This window comes from Hippopotamus amphibius, chromosome 11 (assembly GCF_030028045.1).
Source record: "Hippopotamus amphibius kiboko isolate mHipAmp2 chromosome 11, mHipAmp2.hap2, whole genome shotgun sequence".
In the NCBI taxonomy this organism is placed as follows: domain Eukaryota; kingdom Metazoa; phylum Chordata; class Mammalia; order Artiodactyla; family Hippopotamidae; genus Hippopotamus; species Hippopotamus amphibius.
In genome coordinates this window covers 21,542,172-21,568,309 of record NC_080196.1, presented here as the reverse complement: position 1 = coordinate 21,568,309, position 26,138 = coordinate 21,542,172, and the positions used below count along the sequence as shown (strand labels likewise).

The window sequence follows — 26,138 nt, the reverse complement described above, 5'->3', positions numbered from 1 at the left end:
GATTGCATGCTAATAAGACCTAGCATTTGGTTTGAATTGGTAGAGAAAATACTTACATCCTTTCATTTTTCTAGTGAAGTGGTATTCTGCAAATCTGGAGTTCCAATTCCTCTTCTAGTCTTCAACTCACTCTAAGTAAATAGCAAACTCACGCACAGACACTGTATCTACAGGTAGCACCACCAGATTTTTCGGTCAAAGGAACTACGTACGTACTCTGGCTTTAAGGACCCTTGAATGGGTGTTGGACTAAGGAATATGGTATCTTCTTCAAGAGAATGTAACAAGATGAAAGATTTACAGCTACTTCTGGGAGAAACAAGATGGTCTTGAAGTATCAACATTGTTGTATGAAACTAGTAGTTTGGCATATTGATGGGAATGTTAATATCAGGCAGATGAAATCACATGACTGCTTGTCCCCCATGAAAGCTAATAATTCAGTGATTATCAAGTGAGCTGTGGTCTTGGAACTGGGGAAAAGTGTTCAGGGTGAAGTACATAGAACAAAATCCTTAGAATAAATACAGAGCCATGCACTTAAATATGCTTTAAAATATGCCAACCTTGGAAGTTATCAAAAGTATGGAAAGTGAAAATTGTTGCACAGGCTCTGTCAAAGGTAGAACTAGTTCTTTTAAAAATTACTTTTAGCGTAACTTGTGTCAAATCCAGAGTTTTCCCAGGAAGAACCTGTACTCATTTTATAGAATGTTTCAGTGCATAAGAAGGAGTGCAAATTAAGGTGGACAGTTAATTCTATAACTAAACAGATGTTGGAATCTATGAAATCTATGGAATCTGCCTCTGACTAAAAGGGCTAATATTATATCCGAGGGATATTTTTATAAGCACCAAAGTCAAAGTACATGCTTTAGGGACTGAGATACTTGAGGGTGTGTTTATTTTTAGTGGCCCCAAGAGTGTCCTGCCCCATGTAACTCATTAGGTTCAGTTCAAGTATCCAGAGTTTGACTGCCTCTAGGGAGCAACCAAAGAGGGAGGCTCTGGAGAGGTGACATCAACATAGTCCATCTTTTCCTTCCAAACTGATTAGGAGTAAACCTATCATCTCTCTACTTAACTTCCAAATCCCAAATCTAGTAATATTGATTGCAAATTTTTTTGCTAGTCTTTAAATTCCTTTTTAAAATTGAGAAATAGTTGACATTTAACATTATATATTAGTTTCTGGTGTACAACATAATGATTTGATATTTGTATATACTGCAAAATGATTACTACAATAAGTCTAGTAATTTTCATCACCACACATAGGTATAAATTTAGCTTCTTATATTCCATTATCTGTTTATCCAAAGCCTAAAAATGTTTCTCATGTCTATCCTATCAGAAAAGTAAAATGAAAATTAACCCCCTTCCCTCCTGCCCCACACTCTTCTAGGTCTTTCCTTTCATTAACTTAATCGTTTTGATTGGATGCAAAATATTCATGTTTTTTCTCACCTCATCAGCACTCCGAATGCTCTTATTTGTCTTCTTCCTCCAACCACTCTGGAGACTGCTTTCTGTGAAATCTTTGATACTTTCCCCCTCATACAAAGTAGATGAGCTAACCATCATCTTACTTGATGCAGCTTGACATTGATGTGGTTCCCTCCTTCAAGATATTATGCTATCCATAAGCTTCTCTTTGTTTTTCTGTTGTTTCTTAGACTCCTGATTCTCAGTTCTAGTTCACTGGGCACAAACGTCAATGTTTAGATTTCCCAAAGCTCCATCCTTGGCTCTCCTCTGTTCTGTCTCAATGGTATTCCTGAGGTACACTGCTGTTTTCCTTGGCTCAAAATACCATCTCTCTATAGGATAAATCTTCAATCATATCTACAGTTTAGCTCCCTCTTCAGTTCCATACTGCAGTAAATGGAATTTTAGATATATAGGCAGGGATTATTTGTGAACTCTAAAATGTCGGTGGTTTTGTAATTTAACTTATCATCTTCTGAAAACAGCTCTTGTCTTTGCATGTCAGATTTTCAGAATCTCCATACCAAACCCTCAGTAAGCTCAGTGAGAACTGCCTGAATTATACCTGATTCTTCCCTTCTTTTGGTCCCAACATTGAACCTGAGCTTTGTTGATTCTCTTTGGTGTGTTTTTAGAATGCATTCACTAACCAGCATACATTTTCCATTTGTTATCAATATAGGATTATTTAACCCTTGCATGAATCATTTAATTCATTTCCTAAGAGATCTTTCAACCAAACCGTCAGCTTTTGTAGTGTCATTCAAATTATTTTTCATAAACTACACCAGCACATCAGTACTTGTTTAACTAGTTTTGAGTTCTGCTATCTACAAGATTAAATAAAAAGCCCATCTTTAATATGTGAAACTGTATTTATTCTATTGCCCTGGTAGTTGTGGGAACAAACCCACAACTCGCTATTCAGAGTACACGTTCCAGTTTGTGCCAGCATTGTATTCTGCATTCTGTTCCCCTAATATATTGTTTCAGCTGAAAGATATTATCCTACCCTAATTCTTTTTTTTTTTTTTTTTTTTTTTGTGGCGCACGGGCTTAGTTGCTCTGTGGCATGTGGAATCTTCCCAGGGCAGGGCTCGAACCTGTGTCCCCTGCATTGGCAGGCAGACTCTTTACCACTGCGCCACCTAGGAAGTCCAATCCTACCCTAATTCTTATACAACATATCACATTTCTAATTCAAATCTTTTCTTGAGGATCATATTTTTTGAAGACCATAACATTCTTACTTGCTGTCTTTTTTGAGGCCCTGAAAACCTTCCTACGTAATTATTAGTACTACCAATCAGTAGTCATGGTAATTACTTCTCAGCTGCCTATATTCCACATTAGAATGTGAACTCCTCCAGAAAGTGACCTATTTCTCTTTCATCTTTCTTCCACACTGTTTAATTTTGTGTGCTATGTATTCTAGGTTCTCAAAATTTTATGCTTAATGAATATGAAATTAATGAAGTGAAATTCTGCAAATATGATTTTAGTTTCCATGTAAACTCTAATTGTGGTGGATTGAGAGAAAATACACAATTATCTTTGTTTGTATATGTTGAAGGTTTGTGTACATCCTCCACAAGTGGATATTGATTTAAGAGGTGAGATTGTGAATGTGGATTTGAGGAATCTTCTTAATATTGAAAATGAAAATTTCCTTTTCTGTTTAAAGTTATTTGACTGTGCACTGTTTTCTTCAGTAAAAAGTATAAACTCTTAAGCATCTTAGTTAAGGTCCTTCTTGACCTGCTGCTTCCTTATTGTTTAGTTTCACAGTTCAGCTTTTCCCTATGATGCTTCTTTCATTTAGAATATTATTATATAGTTATTTCTTTCAACCTTCATACTTCATTTAAAGCATTTCTGTACTCTTTGAAATGTGTCTTCTTCTTCTTGGTGTGGTGAAAATGTCCTATTTTATGCCCCCAGAAAAAGTCAAAGCATTCATATTACTAAACAAGAAGGAATTAAAAAGAACTCGTATAAGTGCCCACCTTAACACATAATTAAAAGGAACTCAAAGAAGTAAGAGAGAAAGTGTTAATAAAGAAAAATATCAGAATCAATTAGTTAAAAAGAGATTGGGACTAATTCTTGTTTAGGAAATGTATCTGGTATGGCTCCTAAAGCCAAGCTAGTAACAATGCTATGGTGCTGTCTAGACTTAAATTACATGACTTTTAAGTTTGTTCCTTTTACTAAGATTTTTAGCCCTTAAAATCTAGAATGTCTATGTGAATTATTTTCCAATATCACTTCCTTGGTCAATATTATGTAGCCAACTGACTTGTCATTTTATATACTACTGTAGTCTGTTAGAATTATGGAAAACTTACATGTGCTTTATTCATGCTTCATCATCGTTTGTAGGTACACACAGATTATTCTCCTCTTCAAGAAAGAAGAAATCAAATCTGAGCAATTAATGTTCTTATTTAGGACAATTTAAAAAATTTTACCACTTTAGAATGTTAACACCCAATTTAATTTAGCCACTTGATGTGACTACTTGGATTAATCAGCTGTTGGACCCCTTTTCTGTTTGTTTCCCTATTGGAGATTGTCAGTCAGTATTTATTGTTTCTTATAAAGTTACTACTTATTCTGGGTTTATTGGCTTAATTAAAGTGATTCCCTGCTTACATAGAAAAAGATGTGCATATGTTATAATCAAGCACATACGTATTGTTCACATGTATAGGAATATTCCCTTGCTTAAAAAAATCAATTTGTAAAGTAAACATATCTATCTTATGAGCAACAAATCCATAAATGTTGGGAACATGAAAATGTTGTTGTTTTTCTCTGCATTTATTAAGCTTGTTCTGGTAGCGTTAGCCAATAAAATTAAACAGGAGTAAAACACAAAAGCTTATAAAAATAAGAGCTTCTTGGAAAAGAAGAAATAAAATATTATTATTTGCACCAAATTTGATTATACGATTAAAACCGAGAGGTATAAATGATTTTTCCAAAAAAATTGTTTAACAAGCTTATGGATTATGAAATTATTGTTCAAAATCAATAATTTTAGCATGTTCAAAGGATTGCATTTTGTAAAATATAGTGTAGTAGGCGATCTTGGTTATAATACTATAAACAAAACAGCACCTGACATATGTGGGAAAAGTGAATATCAGTTGACCTATGTAGGAATTACATAAGATGGCCATATGCATACTCTTGCTTGCTAATAAATTTATTGTTGTATTTATTATAAATGCTACTATTTTTCTCATAGATAAAATATACTTTTAATGCATGTAAGAGAACAGAGTTTTATCCTCTTACACTTCAGCTCGTAAAGGGACAGGATATTTCATTACTCTTGTAATCTTTGGTGGTTAAATGAGAACATCTGGACAAATGTTCAGAGTAGATATTGGCACTCAGAATGGCTTCAAAAGAAAGCACTAATTTTTGATATTAGAAAAATAAGTGTTATTCAGAACCTCAGCAACTTAATAAGTCTAAAATGATTCAACATTTAAAAAATGTAGTTGCACTTTGTACTTAATTTTTCTGTAGGTTGGATTGTAAAGTAGCTAGGGGAGAAAGAATACTATATGATATTCATAGTCAAAGATTGTCTTGTTATACATACAAACACATACACATTCATTCATACATACATGCACAATATTTTCTAAATATTGGCCGTTTAATTACAAAATATATTCTTTGGAGGATTATGGGAATCACTCTCTTTATGGAGCACTGGGAGACATGGTGAGTGAAGTGCAAAAGAACAAACATTTTCAATGGAGATGGGAGAAAACACGGTGAGGGGTGAGAAAGAAGAGGAGTTAGAGGAATTGATGGCAGAGATTTTTGAGGGGGGATCTCTAACTCAAACTCCATTGGAAGGGGGAGAAAAGTTGGTGGCAAAGTAGAAGGTTGTGGAGTGCATCTCTCTTCACAGATGCACCAGGAATACATCAAAAGATGCAATAATTCCCACAGAAAACCGACAGAACACTAGTAGAAGACCTTGGACACCAGAAAGGATTGCAAAGATCCCAACATAACTTTGTAGGATGGAGGGGGAAAAAAAGGAGAAAGAGGAGGAGAAGAAAGGAGAGGGACAGGTCCTACACCTTGGGGCAGAGGGAGCTGAAACAGAGGAGAGATTGCTGAATTCAGGGAAACGCCTCCTTATCTGTTGGGGAAACCCCCTCCCCAATGGGGAATTTGATTGGGTCAGAGGGAGGCATTTGGAACTGTCCAAAGAGGGTGAAACAGCTGATCTGTGGCAGATGGGAAAGACTGAGAAACACACAGAGGGTCCCTACCACGGCCCTGTGTGTCCCAGCCTGAGACGTGGGTTCACAGCAGTACAGGGTGTCTGGGAGCTGAAACATGGGAACCAGAGATCTGGTTCAGGGTGAGAAACATTGTTGGCTGTGGGGAGATGGACTGAGGGGACAGGAGGGAAGAAATCCACAGTGGGGAATGCCTACTGTGGAAAGCTGGGCTGCCATGGTGGTGGGGTGCTACTGCTGAGTCATGAGCAGGGGGAGAGGCCACTGTTGTAGCCTCTCTTTCAGCACCTGTGATGAACAAAGGGAGGCCCCCTCTGGCCTAGCTGTTGCAGTCAACAGGGATAGAAAAAGCCCCCTAGGGGGGCTGGCTGGGTGTGCCTGCTGCTGAGAGCTGGAAGACGTCCACAGAGAAGGACATCTCTGGAGACATTCTGCTTACACCCGAGCCCACCAGCTTCCCTCTGCAATTGGCACCACTGCTGCTGCCAGGGCTCCCGCAATCCACGCAGGGCACTACGCAAGGGAAGGAGCAACTATTGTACCCTCTCTCTCCTCACACACCTGCATCTGCAGATGAACAATTAAGGAAAAGCTCACTGAGGCAGACCCAAAGAGCTCCAAGGCAGCCTCAGGACCAGACGCTGGTGGTTAGACCACACGCAGAAGCAGGGACCAAACCAAAGCTGAACACCAGGGACAGGGGAACTAAGGAAGAGGTTCTAAAATCTTTCCATCAGGTGATACAAGCTGCAGACTAAATCCCTGTGATCAGCTAGGCAGACCCTATGTCCTTGGAATATCTGAGTAGACAATGAATGTACCCACAAATGAAAAAGGTCTAGTTCTGGCAGCTGTGGACTTTGGGAGCAAGTACACACAGGAATTGGGTCAGATCAGAGCCTAAGTGGACCCCGTAGGACTGACAGCAGGTCCAGAGTCCAACCCAGAGGCAGAGGAGGGCTTCTTGGGGAGGCGAAGGTGGCCTGAGGCTCAAGATGTGTACAAGGACACTTATAGCTGAGACCCCAAGGAAACAGAGTTATTATTATTAATTCTATTGCTCCGATCCATTTTGTTGTCAGTTCTGGCTTTTTTTTTTTTAAATTACAATCTTAGTCCTAAGGGATCTTCACGTTTTATAACATATTTTTATTCTATTTACTTTTATTTTTATCTTTAGCCTTTTTATATATTTCTATTTCTAGGTAGCTTTTTTGTAGTGCTGTGTTTATCTACCCTATCTTCTTTTCTTCTTTATATTTAATACATTTCTATTTTATTTTTTTCCTTTTTCTTTTTATATTTCCAGTCATACTATGCTCTTCTGTTGCTCTGTGTTTTATCCCTTTTTATTTTATTTTATTATTTTATTTTATCTTATTATACTGTTAATCAGTATTATTGGTCTGCTCTGTTTCCTTGCTTTATTCTTCACATGACACATTGCTTTGGTTTTTGTTATTAGGTTTTGTCTTTATCTTAGTTCTAATTATAATTGTTTGATTTCGTTTTGGGAATCTTCAGTCTATCTGGTTGTTCTCTTGCTCTTTGTTATATTTGCTCCTTGTTTCTTTTTGGTGCCTGTTATATTCAGTCCTCATTTTCACAGTTCCTCTGTTTTTGTTTTTGTTTTGTCGGTTTGTTTTGCTTCTTTTTTTTAAAGAACTTTAATTGAGATATAATTGACATACAATAAACTGCCTGTATTTAAAGTGTATAAATTGATATTTTTTTCTTATTAGTAATGTATATATGGCATCAGTCTTTAGTTGGCACTCTTCTTGGGTTTTTTTGTTTGTTTTTTGATTTTGAATTTTTGTTGGTTTTCTCTTTAATTATCTGATTGTGTTTTGGGGTTCTTCTGTCAGGTTGTTCTAGTGTTTTATATTCTATGGGGGTCTGTTTTTGTTTTTCTTGTACATGTACATGTTTCCTTGATTCAGTATTAGTTTGTTTGACTTAACCTTGTACCATTAGTCTGGGACTTGGGTAGTCTTTTTTAATCCCCTTTATTGCCAGGATGAGTGACCTCTGGAGTCTGGGTTCCTCGACCAGAAGCCAAGTCTGAAGCTTTAGGGAGACAGTACCGAGTCCAGGATGTTAGACCACTAGAGAGTCCTCAGCCACAGGGAAGATTAACCACAGAGAATTCTCACAGAGGCCTGTATCAGAGTCTTAAGACCTGGCTTCACCCAACTGCCTGCAACTGCCAGTGCTAAATACCTCACACCAAACTACACACAAGACAGGAACACAAACCCACCCATCAGCACACAGACTACCTAAAGCCATACTAAGCTCACATATACCCTAAAACACACCACCTGACATGGCGATGCTCATCAGAGGGAAAAGACTCAGATCCACACACCAGAAAGTAGGCACCAGAACCTCCAATCAGGAAGCCTCCTCAAGACACTGGACCAACCCCACCACGGGGGCCAGAGAACAGAAACAAGAGGAATTACTATGAGACAGCACAGGGAAAAGAGACAGCAAATACTATAAATTAGACAAAATGAGAAAACAAAGAAACACCTTGCAGGCAGAGGAGCAAGATAAAACCCCACAAGACCAAATAAATGAAGAGGAAATAGGCAAATTGCCTAAAAAGAATTCAGAGTAATGATAGCAAAGATGATACAAAATCTCAATAACAAAATACAGAAAATACAAGAAACAAGGTTTAATAAGGACCTAGAAGAACTAAAGAGCAGACAACCAGTAATGAACAACACAATAACAGAAATTAAAAATACTCTAGATGGTATAAACAGCAGAATAGCCGAGGCAGAAGAATGAGTAAGTGAGTTGGAAGATTGAATGGTGGATATACCTGTGGATATACCTGCTACAGAGCAGGAAAAAGAAAAAAGAATAAAAAGAATGCAAGACAGTCCCAGAGACCTTGGGGACAACATTAAGCATACCAACATTGGAATCATAGGCATCCCAGAAGAAGAAAAAAAGAAAGGGTCAGAGAAAATATTTGAAGAGGTTATACTGGAAAACTTTCCCAGCATGGGAAAGGAAATAGTTAATCAAGTTCAAGAAGCACAGAGAGTCCCACATAGAGTAAACAGAAGGAGAAACACACTGAGGCACATATTACTCAAACTAATGAAAATTAAACACAAAGAAAAAAAATTAAAAGCAGCAAGAGAAAAGCAACAAATAACATATAAGGGAAAACCCATAAGGATAACAGCTGATCTCTCTGCAGAAACTCTGCAGGCCAGAAGGGAGTGGCAGGATATACGTAAAGTCTTGAAAGAGAAAAACCTACAGCCAAGAATACTCTACCCAGCAAGAATCTCATTCAGATTCGACGGAGAAACCAAAAGCTTTACAGAGAAGCAGAAGTTAAGAGAATTCAGCACCACCAAACCAGCCTTACAACAAGTGATAAAGGAACTTTTCTAAGTAGGAAACACAAGAGAAGGAAAAGACCTACAAAAACAAACCCAAAACAATTAAGAAAATGGCAATAAGAACACATATGTCAATAATTACCTTAAATGTAAATGGATTAAATGCTCCAACCAAAAGACACAGACTGGCTGAATGGATACAAAAACAAGACCCTTCTATATGCTGCCTACAAGAGACCCACTTCAGACCTAGGGACACATACAGACTGAAAGTAAGGGGATGGAAAAAGATATCCCATGCAAATGGAAGTCAAAAGAAAGCTGGAGTAGCAATACTCATATCAGACAAGTTAGACTTGAAAGTAAGGACTATTCCAAGAGACAAGGAAGGACACTACATAATGATCAAGGGATCCATCCAAGAAGAATATAACAATTGTAGACATCTGTGCACCCAACATAGGAGCACCTCAATACATAAGGCAAATGCTAATAGCCATAAAAGGGGAAATAAACAATAACTCAATAATAGTAGGAGACTTTAACACCCCACTTACATCAATGCACAGATCATCCAAACAGAAACTAAATAAGGACACACAAGCTTTAAATGACACATTAGACCATCTCAACTTAATTGATATTTATAGGACATTCCATCCAAAAACTACAGAATACACTTTCTTCTCAAGTGCACACGGAACATTCTCCAGGATAGATCACATCTTGGGTCACAAATCAAGCCTCAGTAAATTCAAAACAATTGAAATCATATCAAGCATCTTCTCTGACCACAACTCCATGAGACTAGATGTCAATTACAGGAAAAAAACTGCAAAAAATACAAACAGATGGAGACTAAACAATATGTTATTAAACAACCAAGAAATCACTGAAGAAATCAAAAAAATATCTAGAAACAAATGACAATGAAAACACAATGACCTAAAACCTATGGGATGCAGCAAAAGCAGTTCTAAGAGGGAAGTTTATAGCAATACAGTCCTACCTGAAGAAATAAGAAAAATCTCAAATAAAGAACCTAACCTTACACCTAAAACAATTAGAGAAAGAAGAACAAAAAACCCCCAAAGTGAGCAAAAGGAAAGAAATCATAAAGATCAGATCAGAAATAAATGAAAAAGAAATGAAGGAAACAATAGCAAAGATCAATAGAACTAAAAGTTGGTTCTTTGAGAAGATAAACAAAATTGATAAACTATTAGCCTGACTCATCAGGAAAAAAGGGAGAAGATGCAAATCAAATTAGAAGTGAAAAAGAAGTAACAGCTGACACTGCAGAAATACAAAAGATCATGAGAGACTACTACAAGCAACTATATGCCAACAAGTTGGATAACCTGGAAGAAATGGATCAATTCTTAGAAAAATACAATCTTCCAAGACTGAACCAGGAAGAAATAGAAAATATGAACAGACCAATCACAAGCACTGAAATTGAAACTGTGATTAAAGATCTCCCAACAAACAAAAGCCCAGGGCCAGATGCCTTCACAGGTGAATTCCATCAAACATTTAGAGATGAGCTAACACCTATCCTTCTCAAACTCTTCCAAAATATAGCAGAAGGAGGAACACTCCCAAACTCATTCTACAAGGCCAACATCACCCTGATACCAAAACCAGACAAAGATGTCACACAAAAAAAGGAAATTACAGGCCAATATCACTGATGAATACAGATGCAAAAATCCTCAACAAAATACTAACAAACAGAATCCAACAGCACTTTAACAAGATCATACACGATGATCAAGTGGAGTTTATCCCTGGGATGCAAGGATTCTTCAATATATGCAAATCAATCAGTGTGATACACCATATTAACAAACTGAAGGATAAAAACCGTATGATCATCTCAATAGATGCAGAAAAAGCTTTTGACAAAATTCAACATCCGTTTATGATAAAAGCTCTCCAGAAAATGGGCATAGAAGGAAATTACCTCAACATAATAAAAGCCATATATGACAAACCAACAGCCAACATCGTTCTAAAGGGTGAAAAACTGAAAGCATTCCCTCTAAGAACAGGAACAAGACAAAGGTGCCCACCCTCACCACTATTATTCAACATAGTTTTGGAAGTTTTAGCCACAGCAATCAGAGAAGAAAATGAAACAAAAGGAATCCAAATTGGAAAAGAAGTAAAATTGTCACTCTTTGCAGATGACATGATATTATATATAGAAAACCCTACAGATGCTACCAGAAAAACTGCTAGCACTAGTCAGTGAATTTAGTAAAGTAGCAGGATACAGAATTAATGCACAGAAATCTCTTGCATTCCTATACACTAACAACAAAAGATCAGAAAGAGAAATTAAGGAAACACTCCCATTTACCACTGCAACAAAAAGAATAAAATACATAGGAATAAAGCTGCCTAAGGAGGCAAAAGACCTGTATGCTGAAAACTATAAGACACTGATAAAAGAAATCAAAGATGATACAAACAGATGGAGGGACATACCATGTTCTTGGATTGGAGGAATCAACATTGTGAAAATGACTATCCTACCCAAAGCAATTTACAGAGTCAACGCAATCCCTTCCAGATTACCAGTGGCATTTTTCACAGAACTAGAACAAGAAATCTTACCATTTGTATGGAACCACAAAAGACCCTGAATAGCCAAAGCAATCTTGAGAAGGAAAGATGGAGCTGGGGGAATCAGGCTTCCTAACTTCAAACTATACTACAAGGCTACAGTGATCAAGATAGTATGTTACTGGCACAAAAAGAGAAATATAGATCAATGAAACAGGGTAGAGAGCCCAGAGATAAACCCACACATATATGGTCACCTTATCTTTAACAAAGGAGGCAAGAGTATACAATGGAGAAAAGATAGCCTCTTCAATAAGTGGTGCTGGGAAAACTGGACAGCTACCTGTAAAAGAATGAAATTAGAACACTCTCTAACATCATACACAATAATAAACTAAAATGAATTAAAGACCTAAATGTTAGGCCAGACACCATAAAACTCTTTTAGGAAATCATAGGCAGAACACTCTATGACATACATCAAAGCAAGATCCTATTTGATCCACCTCCTAGAATAATTGAGATAAAAACAAAAATAAAGAAATGGGACCTAAGGAAACTTAAAAGCTTTGCCACAGCAAAAGAAACCGTAAACAAGACAAGAAGACAACCCTCAGAATGGGATAAAATTATTTGCCAAGGAAGCAACTGACAAAGGATTAATCTCCACAATATACAAGCAGCTCATGCAGCTCAATATCAAAAAAGCAAATAACACAATCCAAAAATGAGCACAATACCTAAATAGACATTTCTTCAAAGAAGACATGCAGATGGCCAACAAACACATGAAAAGATGCTCAGCATCACTAATCTAGAGAAATGCAAGTCAAAGCCGCAATGTGGTATCCCCTCACACCAGTCAGAATGGCCATCATCAAAAAATGTAAAACAATAAATGTTCAAGAGGGTGTGAAGAAAAGGGAACCCTCCTGTGCTGTTGGTGGGAATGTAAGTTGGTACAGCCACTATGGAAAACTGTATGGAGGTTACTTAGAAAACTAAAAATAGAACTACCATATGACCCAGCAATCCCACTCCTGGGCATATACCCAGAGAAAACCATAATCCAAAAAGAAACATGTACCACAATATTCATTGCAACACTACTTACAATAGCCAGGACATGGAAGCAGCCTAAAGGCCCATCAACAGATGAATGGATAAAGATGTGGCACATGTATACAATGGAATATTACTCAGCCATAAAAAGAAATGAAATTGAGTTATTTATGGTGAGGTGGATGGACATAGAATCTGTTATACAGAGTGAAGTAAGCCAGAAAGAGAAAAACAAATATTGTATACTAACTCATATATATGGTATCTAAAAAAATGGTCCTGATGAACCAAGTGACAGGGCAAGATTAAAGGTGCAGATGTAGAGGATGGACTTGAGGACATGGGGTGGGGGGTGAAGGGGAAGCTGGGACGAAGTGAGAGTGTAGCACTGACATATATACACTACCAAATGTAAAAGAGATAGCTAGTGGGAAGCTGCTTCATAATACAGGGAGATCAACTCGATGATGGGTGATTACTTAGAGGGCTGGGATAAGGAAGGTGGGAAGGAGATGAGGGAGGGAAGGGATATGGGGATATATGTATAAATACAGCTGATTCACTTTGCTGTATAGCAAAAACTGGCAGAATAGTGAAAGCAATTATATTCCAATAAAGAGCTTAAAAAATAAAAACTCCAATGGAAGGTAGGTTGTTAACAAAATATATTGGATCAGGTGTAAGAAATATCACCAAAAAGTAGCTAAAATGTAGCAAAAGCATTTTACAGTTCAAATTGATTGGACAGAGCTTTTTATTTATAGTTTTTGAAAATCCATTCCTTTTGAAAAAAATTTGAAACCAGACTCTTGAAGTGCTTTCTTCTCCCCACTTATGTCAATTCAGGGTCCAATATTAGCTTTAAAATTTTCCCGGGTTTATTGGCATGTAGTTGATATATGACATTAATATATATCTCATGATTTGATATGTTTTTAAGTGTATTATAAGAGGGTGACTCAAAAATTATCCACACTCTGGCTGTTGAATTTATAGAAGTTTTAATATAACTGGAGTGTGGAGAATTTTTGACTCACCCTCGTGTGTGTGTGTGTGTGTGTGTGTATTTATTTGTACATATTGTGAAATGATTATTACATAGAGTTAGTTAATACTTCCAACATCTCACATAATTACCATTTTTTCTGTTTTGGTGCCAGGAATATTTATGATCTACTCTCTTTAGAAACTTTCAAGCATCTTGTATAGTATTATTAGCTATAGTCAACATCCTATATATTATATCCTCAGAACTTATTCACTTAATAATTAGAAATTTGTACTCTTTTTTTAAAAAAAATATTTATTTATTTATGGCTGCGCTGGTTCTTCAGATCTTCTTATTTGTGGCATTACAACTTCTTAGTTGTGACATGCAGGATCTTGTTCCCCAACCAGAACAAGGGCCCCCTGCATTGGGAGCATGGAATCTTACCCACTGGACCACCAGGGAAGTTCCAAGAAGTTTGTACTCTTTGACCAAATTTCCCATTTTGCTTACCTTCCAGCCCCTGAAAGCTACTTCTACTCTGTTTCTAGGAGGTTAAATTCTTACTTGAACCAGCACAGCTCCTAAATGATGGTTCAAGAGTGAACCTAAATATTCAGACTCCAAAGTTAGGCTCTTTACATTGAACTGTGAAATATTTTTTTAAAAAAGAAATTCCTTTTAATAAGCTCTCACTCTCTTTCACTAGAGACTAATGATTACTGAAAGGTGACAATTAACTTTTCTTAATGTTTAGTAACCTTGCTGCGCATTGAAAGTTTTCCTCAGTGTGATGGTAAGGTTCACATTTATAATTTTCAATTTTAAGATGTCAGTAATTTCCATAATGTAATTAATTAAGAATAATAGAGTTGGACCCAAATTGGTTAAAAATTTTAATATGTTAAAATAGAAATTGGTTCCAAGTATTTTTTAAAATTAATTAATTTATTGGCTGCATTGGGTCTTCGTTGCTGCACGCAGGCTTTCTCTAATTATGGAGAGTGGGCGCTACTCTTCATTATGGTACACTGGCTTCTCAGTGCGGTGGCTTCTCTTCTTGCTCTAGGCATGCAGGCTTCAGTAGTTGTGGCACATGGGTTAGTTGTTCCGTGGCATGTGGGATCTTCCTGGACCAGGGCTCAAACCGTGTCCCCTGCATTGGCAGGCAGATTCCTAACTGGTTCCAGGTATTTTAAAGTTTCTTTTATATTCAGCAACCTGATTCATTCGTTGGTCAAATAATCCAAATAAGACATAGTAAACCAGATTTTGGAAGCTTTCAAATACAAATGTTTTGTGCATATGTTTATGTAAGTGCATGTTTTGGGAGTGGGTGTGAGTGGGTGACAAATGTAACGTGATCTATGGGCTGTTTCCACATGTTTTGGAGTTATAGTGCTCACAGCCATTTTCCAACAAGACTAGTTCTACTTAATTTTTATTTAGGTTCCAGAAAATTTCCACAAAGATGAAACAGTTTGGGAAGATCTTTCAAAAACCTCATGGTATAATGAGTGTCGATCTCCAGTCTATGAAAACTCTGCTTACCTGAGAACCTCCAGAGTCACATCTTGTACAGGAGAGGGGTGAGTGACTGGATGCAGTATGGAAGAGAAAGTGACCAGATTTTGTTACTTGACCTTTGGTGGAGCTATCAATGTGTATATTCAGTATATCCCACCTTTTGTGTAAGATGACCACATGTGTGGAAGTCTCTTTAAGAAGTGAATTATTTTTCAATATAGAATTATTAAACAACACACTTTGTAGTCTGGCACTATATTTTCCCTCACTTGTAATTACTTCAATGCATTCTGAGTTTTTTCAGCTTTTGAGAATTGTTTTAGCTATTGTTTTTATTGTTTTCTGTATCATCTTCCTTGTGTTTTCACTTGCAGTGTATATTTCTGCTCTCTAACTTAAATCTCTGAATATATCTAAAGTCTTTCTCAGCTCCTGTTATTTGTCCTTCTAGATTTGTCTTCTCTATCTTTCCTTTTTTTCCTGAGCCTTCCCCTTTTCACTTTGCCCTTTCTGGCTCTTTATCCATTGTCAGTGGTAACCACAGAAATCCAAAAGCAAGGCAGCAGCACACAGGTGGTAGCATTTAACTTAGGAAGTTTGGACTTTTTCTCCTACTTATCTCAAATAGAAGACAAGTAATGGAGAAGAGAATCAGAGAGCTGGAAATGATTCAGAAGCCACTAATAGCTGATGCAATAATTTAATAAGGCGGTGCCAATACAGGTGTTTCATATGAAAGGCTGTCCTCATGATTCTAGCTCTGCAGAGAGGATGGTGCCCTAGAAGCTGGTGGAGAGGCATTCCAGTTCTTTTTCTTTTTTTCCCCATTGATGTTGCTTTTCTTTAAGATTGGTGGTAATTGTTCCTTGTCTTGTATTCCTTCAGTCCACTTACCTGATTCCTTATAAATTCATAATAACTTTTCTTTTTGGCCTAAACTTAGCTTTTCCAAATGTAATTTTTCAGACATATCGATCTTTTCCAAAAATACTGCTAAACATTTATATTACTTTTACTTTTAATTTTTTTTCCAAATCTTTATTGGAGTATAATGGCTTTATAATGTTGTGCTAGTTTCCGCTGTACAACAAAGTGAATCAGCTGTAATTATACATATATCCCAATATCCCCTCCCTCGTGGTCCTCCCTCCCACTGTCCCTATCCCAACCCTCTGGTCATCACCAATCATCGAGTTGATTTCCCTGTATTATTTTAATATAGCCTCTTTGCTTTCTGCTTTCTCATTGTCACAGGTATAATATTGGTTATGACATTGTCCTATGTGTTGGTCCTTATGACACCTGAGACCTATGTCTCTTTCTCTCTCTCGTTCTTCCTTCTCTCTCTCTATGTAAAAAGTATGTTCAGCTTAAAGAATAACTGAAAAGGGAGTAGTCATGATATGTTCACTCTTGTTAACTGGAACCTGGGCAGTATCTTTGACAGCTTCTACCAAATTGTGTCCCTTTCTGTCCCCACTGATCTTGACTTTGCTATAATCAGCATTTTAATATTATTTTAACTGTATTTCTATATTTTTGACTATAGGTATAATTTTAGCACCCATGTTTGCATTCATAAAGAACAGTTTTACCTTTTTTTGAACTTTATGTAGAGGGATTGATTATTTTATGACTTGCATCTTCTCCTCAGCATTTTTGTGAGAAGGACTTAGTTCTGATTTATTTAGCTGTAGTTTATTCATATTGGTTGTTGTATAGCACTCTTTTTTTAAGAATAGTCCACAATTTACCCTTTTAAGTGTTGATGGGCATTTGGATTGTTTTCAGGTTTTGGTTAATATAAACACTGCTGCTATAAACATTCTTATACATGTCTCCTGAGACATATGACCAAGAACTACTTTAGAGAATATTATACCTAAGAATGTAATTGCAGGTAAGCATTCCTAGATAATGCGAAATTGTTATCCAACATTATTGTACCAATTGATACTAGTAGCAGCAAGAACAAACCGAGAAGTGTTGTTAATAGCAGGTCTATAATTCCCTCCATCTCTGGCCACCCTATGCAATTTTAGTCTTTACTAGGGCTCCTTATAAATATTGTGATGAAATTTAACTAGTAGAGAGATGATTGAGAACATTCTAATCTGAGAATATTTTTAGGAGGAGATAGTTTATCTCTGTAGGTAGAATATTATTAAAAAACTGAATTTTATGGATATCTGGGAAACAGTTGCCTATAGAATGTAAATTAATTGCAGAAGCTCTCTATGCTTATCTGACTGATGACATGTAAAAACCAAGATGCTTCAAACCTAAATAGTGTTCTCTGAGTTAGTTTATACTGCTAATTAGCAGCTGTCTATTCCTTGAAACAAAACGTGTTGAAGCAGGAAAAGGAGATTTTATTTTGTTTGAAGCTGCATTTGATGTTTAGGGCCGAATGATTCCATAGACAGATGTTAATTATGCCTGCCTTTTGCTTGTACAGTTGATAAGTTGTTTTGAAATTAATTGATCTTCAAATTTCAACAGACACAATGGCCATCAAATTCCTTCCAGTTTACTTTAGCTATTGTAACTATCTTGATTAGCTCAATCATGTGGAACATAAATGCAAAGACTAGTTGAATTCGAAGTTTCATTTAAAAAATCAGTAATTTTTCTGTTTATTTAAATAAATTATTAAAACTTTTGAATATAAATTGAACAGTGCTATAGAGGACTTGACTTTTTTTCCTTAGCCACATTAGAAGTTTGGTAGTATATGTGGGGGTTGCCCTTTAAGAGTAGAATCTGCCTAATTGTTAACTCTGTGATCACTTATAAGTTGATTATGAATATTAAGTAAAATTAATTTACATATTTACATTTAAAATTAAGTAACTGAATGAGTTCTTATTTATATGTGTAGAATTTTGTTTTTTGCAATTATGTTTAAAAGTCTTAAGTGTTTGGTAAAATATCTAAGTCATTGAAAAATGACAGCTGAAATAACTGGGAAGTCTAGGGAATTATCTGTCCTCTGTCAAATATGAGAAATTATAAAAGAGCAGATTAGGTATCCTCTGTCATTCTCCTTGATATTTGTTTTCCCTGAAGATTTTCATCTCTGGACAGCTAGGTGACATGAGCTAATTAACGGTATAGGACATACATTCCCCAGAGACTTCAACCAGGTAAACAGGTTTCACCAGACCAGGCACAGTGCAATTTCATACCACTTTCTCATGTTCCCATAATGAGCCTTCTGTCATATAACCAAGACATTAAATTCAGAAATAATGCTGAGAGTTTGAAATTGCCTTGCTAAATCTTCCTGCCACCTAGACAGAATGCAGATCTTTAGTACTATGTAAAGATATTTGAAGTTATCATGAGAAAGCATCTTCTTGCTTAAGGAAAACTTAAGGATATTCCAATGCTGGGTTAGTCAAAGTTTTGCACTTACTCCACACAACCTGCTTCCTGATTCTACATATCCATGTTCCAATGCCCAGTACTATGTTAAAGGCAGGAACCTGAAAATGAAGTAGGGAGCAAGCTTAGGACACACAGATTAAGGTGAATAAAGGTGAGTGGAATGGAACTTGATCTCTGTGGTGCTTTAGGAATTGGTAAATTAGTTTTCAGTTGCAATTGTTCTTTAAACTCAAGGCTAAACTGGTTAATATATATGTCAGTAGGCAAAAGGAACCAAAATTACTGTAGAAACTCAACCAGATATAAGAACTAAACTTAACTGTTCCTTATAAGAGCCAACATTTTGTTCCTAGACATTTCATCTTATTGTAGTATGTTTACTATGTCTCAGTATGTATATATGGAAAAAATTTAAATACAGGATATTTGGCTGTAGTAAAACATATACACATATAATAGTGTATATGTGAATATGAAAGTAATAGACTATATGCTTCCTTTTTATCCTTTGGCTCCTTATTTTCTATGAAATTACAGAATATTTCTTAAAATGTATTGTCAATATCTGTAGTTTTAAAAATGTTCCTTTCCTTAAAGAAATGAATATGTAATCTTCCAAATGCTAGGTTGACAGTTATAACAAGGAAGGTCCGTTTTGTGAGTATTGTGTCAACGGATTTTTATTTTGAGTGTATTGTTAATGAGAAATGATAATTCTTCAATTGAGTACAGATACCAACTTGAGAAGAGAAAGGTGGGAAGAGAAAATGTGGCCTGAATGTTTAATTTATTGGTGAATTAGGCAAATGGCATTTTTTTATGGGTTTGTGCTGAGGTGATAGGTAATGTACACTTACTGTCAGTCCTTCCATCCTTGCATAGACCAATGAACGGGCCCTACTTTTTGTATGAATGCTTTAGGTGCCCATCTCAGATCTTTGCTACTGGCTAGTACACCCGTCCACACCCTATTCATTATGAGCATTGGCTACTAGCTTCACAGCCCACTCCTTCTTCAGAAAATAGCCATCAGCTGAATGGGAGCCACATTGCCAACAGGTCTCCTGAACATGGTTTGGGCAGCTTTCAGTCAGTGACAGACTCATGGGATTTATAAAAGGCTGCCTTTTTGTCAAGATGGGATATACAATTCATGCTCCACAGCTGTGTTATTCTGTACAGTAGTAACTAGCCACATGTAGCTATTTAAATGTATATGAATTAAAATTAAATTTAAAATTCAGTTCCTTAGCTGCCACACTTGAAATGCTTAGGTAGCAACATGTGGAGGGCAGCTGTTGTATTAGTGAAGACAGAATTTTTTTTATCATAGCAGATAGTTCTATTGGAGAGTCCTATTCCAGATTCCTTTGGGATCAGCCTCATGCTTTTCCATTTGAGATCACATACTAGCTTAACAACTTCATTTGTTCTATTTTGCTTCCCCAATTCTCTTTATCCTGAGAACATTCACTCAATAAACAACATGCAAAGGAATTCCTACTTCAGCGTCTTCTTCCATAAAACCTGGCCTAAACACTGTCCATATTGATTAGAACTATTATTTCCAATACCGTGATAGATGCATTGCCGCCTCATTTGTACATCCTTCATTGCCCTCAGGACGAGACCTAATATATTTGAGTTCAGCTGAGACCTATGAGACAGAAGCATTATTTAAGCAGTAGCGATTCAGTCATGGCGCTGAGGCTGCAGAAATTTTGCCAGTACTTTTTCAGGATTCCTTGAGGAACTGGGTAGGACAGAGTTTGTACATTAAACTTGTCAGTGAATGTTGTATAATTTGAAATATCTTAAACAGACATTATCTTGAGATCTTCTGTCTTTAAAATGTGTGGTTTGCACACCAAGTATCTAGTTTTCTTGTAATACTTATTGTTCCACTAAAATTTTAGTTATGTTATGTCAGTAATATACAATTATTATAATTTTAAACTATACCTCTACCACTGATAGGTGTCTGTACTAAGCATTTAACCTCTTTCATTTGATGCCTCTTCTCTTGATGAGTATAATAGAATTGTGCTCTTGTGAGATGTCACTTTCTGTTATATTCTTTTAAAAAAATAATTGTTACGTAGGGTATCGTCTTCGTATTGTAGAATCTGTTTATTTTAATTTTACCTATTTAATATTTTTTCTATATTTATATATACATACATGTACTTTGATTTTTTTCAATTATTTGTTTTTTTGTATCCAATTATTAATTCAAATGTAACTTGTATAGCAGAACTTTCCTGTTTCATGTTATAGCATGATGGTTACCAAGGACAGTGTTCATTGTTCCTCTAGCTAGGATGAATGTGTTTAATATTTCTAGTCATTATTATTTATGTAGTCTGTCTCAGACAGATCAGTATTATTGCGTTAGGTCAATTGATGCTTATCTTAACATAGATGATGATTCCCAATTAAATAACAGAATTCTTTAAATGTGGTAGGAAGAAAACAAAAATTTCTCACTTAATCGTAGCCAAAAAATATTCCTTCCTTTGGAAGATTGCCTTTTGTGATGGTGCAAACAGCTTTAGGAAGTATGGGTGCTGAGTAGGGAAGGAGGAAGGGAACAGTGTGACCCAGGCCAGCAGAATGTGCTCTTGAGATCAGTGAGAGCTCCTGCACTTAGAAATTTCCCATGTCTGGTTTACTAAGGGATAATTTCCTGAATTTCTTTAGAGAAAAAAATTTAAAGAAGACAGAATATGACATTGGTATCCTAATTAGCTTTGAGTGTATCCTTCACTTGGTTTGGAAGCAATTGTAACATAGAGACAATTACATTCATTTTTTTCTGTTTTAGTTGGTGTTTCTTTTGCTTGATATTATATTTTTCAACCTAAAATCATTCATTTTTTTCCCTTTAAGAACTTTAATTGAGATACAGTTGACATACAATAGACTGCATATATTTAAAGTGTACAATTTAATATTTCTTTCTTATTAGTAATGTATATATGGCAATCCCGATCTCCCAATTCATCCCCCCTTAACCCCCCTGCTTTCCATATGTTTGTTCTCTACAACTATGGTGTCCATATGTTTGTTTTGTACAACTATATCTCCATTTCTGCCTTGCAAACTGATTGTAAAATCATTCATTTTTTTACCTGTCAGATAGCTAGCCATTCAGCGCCCTTTGCTAATATATGAATATTATTCTATAAAGCAGCAAATGGTTTGAACGGTTTCATCTTGACAGGGTTTTATTTTTTATCAGCTGCCTTCCTGGTCCTTATTGATATGATGGTGTTAAAATACATCATTATTTTATTATACTGGTCCATTATTATATTGGTGTTTTCCTTTGATGAGTTAGCGTTTTATATTTGCTTTCCTTCACTTTGGTGACTGCTTCCTTTATTAAATACATTTAGAGAATTTTCCAGCAGTTCATTTAGGATGAGTGTATCAGTATTTGTGTATGTGTTCATGAGACTGAACCTTAAATTTTTATTTGCTCTTCTGAGCAGGTGTGTTTCAGGGAATATATCCTGTCATTGCACATTTAGACTATCAGTCATAATTTTATAATTCTATATTAAAATTGTTTATATACAGATTTTATTTGTGGATACCCCAGATCACATTCTTATAAGAAATCAAAGGAAGGATGAAATATTGTGAAATTCTACTGCAGTGATTCTACTGTCACTTTCAGTGAGGTCCTCTGAATTGTAATATATTCACTTGTTTGACAATAATGTGTTACCTAAAGCACAAATTTGGTATCAAAGGGACCTGATTTGTGTTAAAAAATGTAGGATTTTAATGATCTTGGCTAAACTACGTAACCACTTTAATCTATTTCTTCAAATGTAAAAGGGAAACAGTAATAAATGTCAAAAACTTTTTTGGAAACAGTTGAGATTATGCATGTGAATGTTTTAGAACATATCAAACACTCCACAATACCAGCAGTATTAGCATTATTAACTATAAGTAGCTTATCAGTTTATCCTTCAACCTTTGGCTACTTTCATTTTTCAAACTTTAAGTGTGAGAGTTTTTGTTAAATAGTTTTTGGAGGTATGTGAACTAGTGCTCTTCCATACTGTTTTATGATTGAATGTTAGTTTAATCCTTCTCATATATGATGTATTACATTTCTATTATGTGTGCTTTTTATATTTCAAACCATATGATTTTTTGGTTGTTTTCTTTCCTTGCAACTAAAGTATGGGACATGCAGGCCATTTATATGAGTGACGGAGGAATATTTCCCAGGGCTGCTCCACCACTACCTCTTCTTTCATTGGACCCTTGCTTTCCCCTTATTCAGTTTTTATTAACATTTATTATATGATAATTTTGCATCAGTTTCTTTCACACATCAGTGGGTCTATACTCAATCCTGATTCAGATTTAAAAAGTCTTAGAACAATTAAAAATTTACTGTATACCTAACCACTTGAATGTAATAGAACTGAATTATACACTTCCTTATGTCACTTAGGTCAATGTATGACCATGTCTATGCAATAATAAATAGTTGGATAAATACGGTAGTCAGTTAACCTTAGAGCTGGCAATGTGTTTGGTTAGGTGCAAGTAACGCTTCAAGATAGCTCCCAGAAAGGTGCGTGTGTAAAATTAACCTGATGTAGATGGATGTGCTTAGATTTTTATAACACCAAAATGTGCTTTTTTTTCTGCCTTCCCTTGTATTAGTTTTAGTTTTACATTCTATCTTTGACCTGTCATTGAGTTGACAGTGTATCTGTGTTTGTCTCTGTGTATTTATCTATTTAATTATTTCTCATAGGGAGTGTTATAAAGCATTATCCTTTCTGTGTAGATTACACACTTGAATACTTTTAGGAAACTTTTATCTTGATTAGCATGTTAGTAGTGAATAATCCTACCTTGTTTAGGAATTCCAAGCAGTCTAGTTGTTGGTAATATGTGAAAATGAAATCAACAGAAAGAAGAGGTAAGTGCTGGTCACTGGATTTTTGGACTTCTGATATGAATTGACTATGCACAGTGATTAAATTTTTGGAGTTCTTGTTAGATTGATATAGTAATTTTAGGTATCTCTAGGGCAAGAGTTAAGCACTATAATTGAATGGTGGTATTTTCAGGTTCTGATTATTTTATTTTTTACTGCTATTCAAAAAGACCAGGGTCGCATTCACAAACATAAAGTATTAGGAGTAGAGACATAACAATTCTGCCACAATGTTTACGTGCAGTACTCTTAGTGATATTTTGAATGCAATATAATCCTTTGTGTAAGTACATTCTAGCTCATAAATTTCTATATCTGAATGCATTTTGGAAATTATTTTGTATTATATTCAATTACATGTGATCCACATATGTAGAATTATGAGATACATATTTAAATAAACTTTCTCTCTCTGTCTACATCTTTCTTACTCTTTCTAATCATTCTGCCTTGATTTCCCCTCATTCTGTCTCTAAAATGTGCGTATATAATGATATTACTTCAATCTTATTAAACTCAATCTGAAAAAGACCTTTTATATCTATGATTGATGCAAACCAAGGTCCATTATTTGATTTTGTTAATATTATTTATTACTTTCTTATATTAAATATCGATATAATACTTTTTGTCATAGTATAGAACTAATTGATTTAAGATATGTCAGTTTCAATGAGTACATCTTTTATTCAGATAGTTGCATGTAAAATCCCATGGTCATGTCTTTGAATATGATAGATTTTCCTTGTCATCTCTGCTCTTATTTTTGAAGATACCTTTTATAAATTTCTAAATGCTTGGTTTGACAGGAACCATGTGCCTACACAGGATGGAACAGAAAAATGGAAGTTCTTTCACTGGATTTATCCTACTAGGTTTCTCTGATAGGCCTCAGCTGGAACTAGTCCTCTTTGTGGTGCTTTTGATCTTCTACATCTTCACTTTGCTGGGAAACACAACCATCATTGCATTGTCACACGTGGACCCACAACTTCACACCCCTATGTACTTTTTCCTCTCCAACCTAAGCTTTGTGGACCTGTGCTACACTACCAGCATTGTTCCCCAGCTCCTAGTTAATCTCACTGGAGCTGATAAATCTATCTCCTTTGGTGGTTGTGTAGTTCAAATGTATATCTCTCTGGGGTTGGGAGTTACAGAATGCTTTCTCTTAGTATTTATGGCATTTGACCGCTATGCAGCTGTCTGCAGGCCCCTTCACTACACAGTAATCATGCACCCCCGTCTGTGTGCCCTGATGGCTTCTGCTTCATTGATCATTGGTTTTGCCAACTCCTTATTGCAGACCATACTCATCTTCCTTTTACCACTTTGTGGGAGAAATAAATTAGACCACTTCCTTTGTGAGGTCCCTCCTTTTCTCAAACTTGCCTGTGTTGACACCACTATGAATGAGTATGAGCTCTTCTTTGGCAGTGTTATCGTCCTTCTCATACCTGTTGCATTAATCGTGTTCTCCTATGGTCGGATTGTCAGGGCAGTCTTAAGAATAAAGTCCACTGCAGGGCAGAGAAAAGCGTTTGAAACATGTGGATCCCACCTCACCGTGGTCTCCCTGTACTTTGGCACAGCCATTTATGTGTATCTTCTGCCCAGCAGCAGCGACTCCAAGGATCAGGGCAAGTTCATATCTCTCTTCTACACTATCGTTATCCCCATGATCAACCCCCTCATATATACGCTGCGGAACAAGGATGTGAAGGGAGCAATGAAGAAGGTGTTTTGGAAGGACTCTGACTCCAGATAATGAAGCGAGGAAGACATTTTAATGGAAGAACTTCGAATGCCAGAGCTCTTTAGATGTATGTGTGTGTCCCCCATGATTCATCTAAAATTTCATCCTACAACTCTGAAGGGAATTTCTTTACTTATTCTCTTAGAAAAATGAGTATTCAAATCTAGGTTCATGTATTCATTCCGACTTGCAAAGATGCTGATTCAGTGTTCCTACAGCATCTGCTTTGTAGTTATTATTTTTAAAAGCTCCAAGCATTTTCATCTGTGCACTCCCACTTGGGTACATTATTCCATTTCTACTTACAAAAAGACATGTGAATACATTACATGAGGGCAGAGCCAAAATTAGATCATGAAACCAGTGAAGCACTGTAAGGAACATTAACATTTTATTATTTTCTAAGAATTCTTAGAAAATACCATTCATTCTTGTTTTTGATCATGGCTTTATTAAAATTCCATGCTTTGACTGTGTCAGATCTTTTTCACAGATGTAGGTGTGGAAATTGTGGAAAAAATAAAGTTTAATCTCAAAGAAAATCTTGTTACATTAATCCTGATAAAGCCATTCAGACATTTGGTGCAGTTGTGATCTTATCAGTGCAGAAGTCATATTATGTACGAGAGTGAGTCAAAAATTATCCACACTCCAGTTATATTAAAATTTCTATAAATTCTACAGCCATCAGAGAAGGCTGTGCATAGGAATTACTGAGTGAAGGGTGTGATGCACTGCT

The 26,138-nt window shown here is 36.0% G+C and overlaps 1 protein-coding gene across 1 annotated transcript; it reads left to right on the top strand.

The window, feature by feature from the left end:
• The first annotated feature begins 24,457 nt into the window (after positions 1 to 24,457).
• Positions 24,458 to 25,411, top strand: LOC130831678 (putative olfactory receptor 2B8). The gene has a single exon (XM_057700027.1). The coding sequence runs from the start codon at positions 24,458 to 24,460 to the stop codon at positions 25,409 to 25,411; it is 954 nt and encodes a 317-aa protein (XP_057556010.1).
• The last annotated feature ends 727 nt before the right edge of the window (positions 25,412 to 26,138 follow it).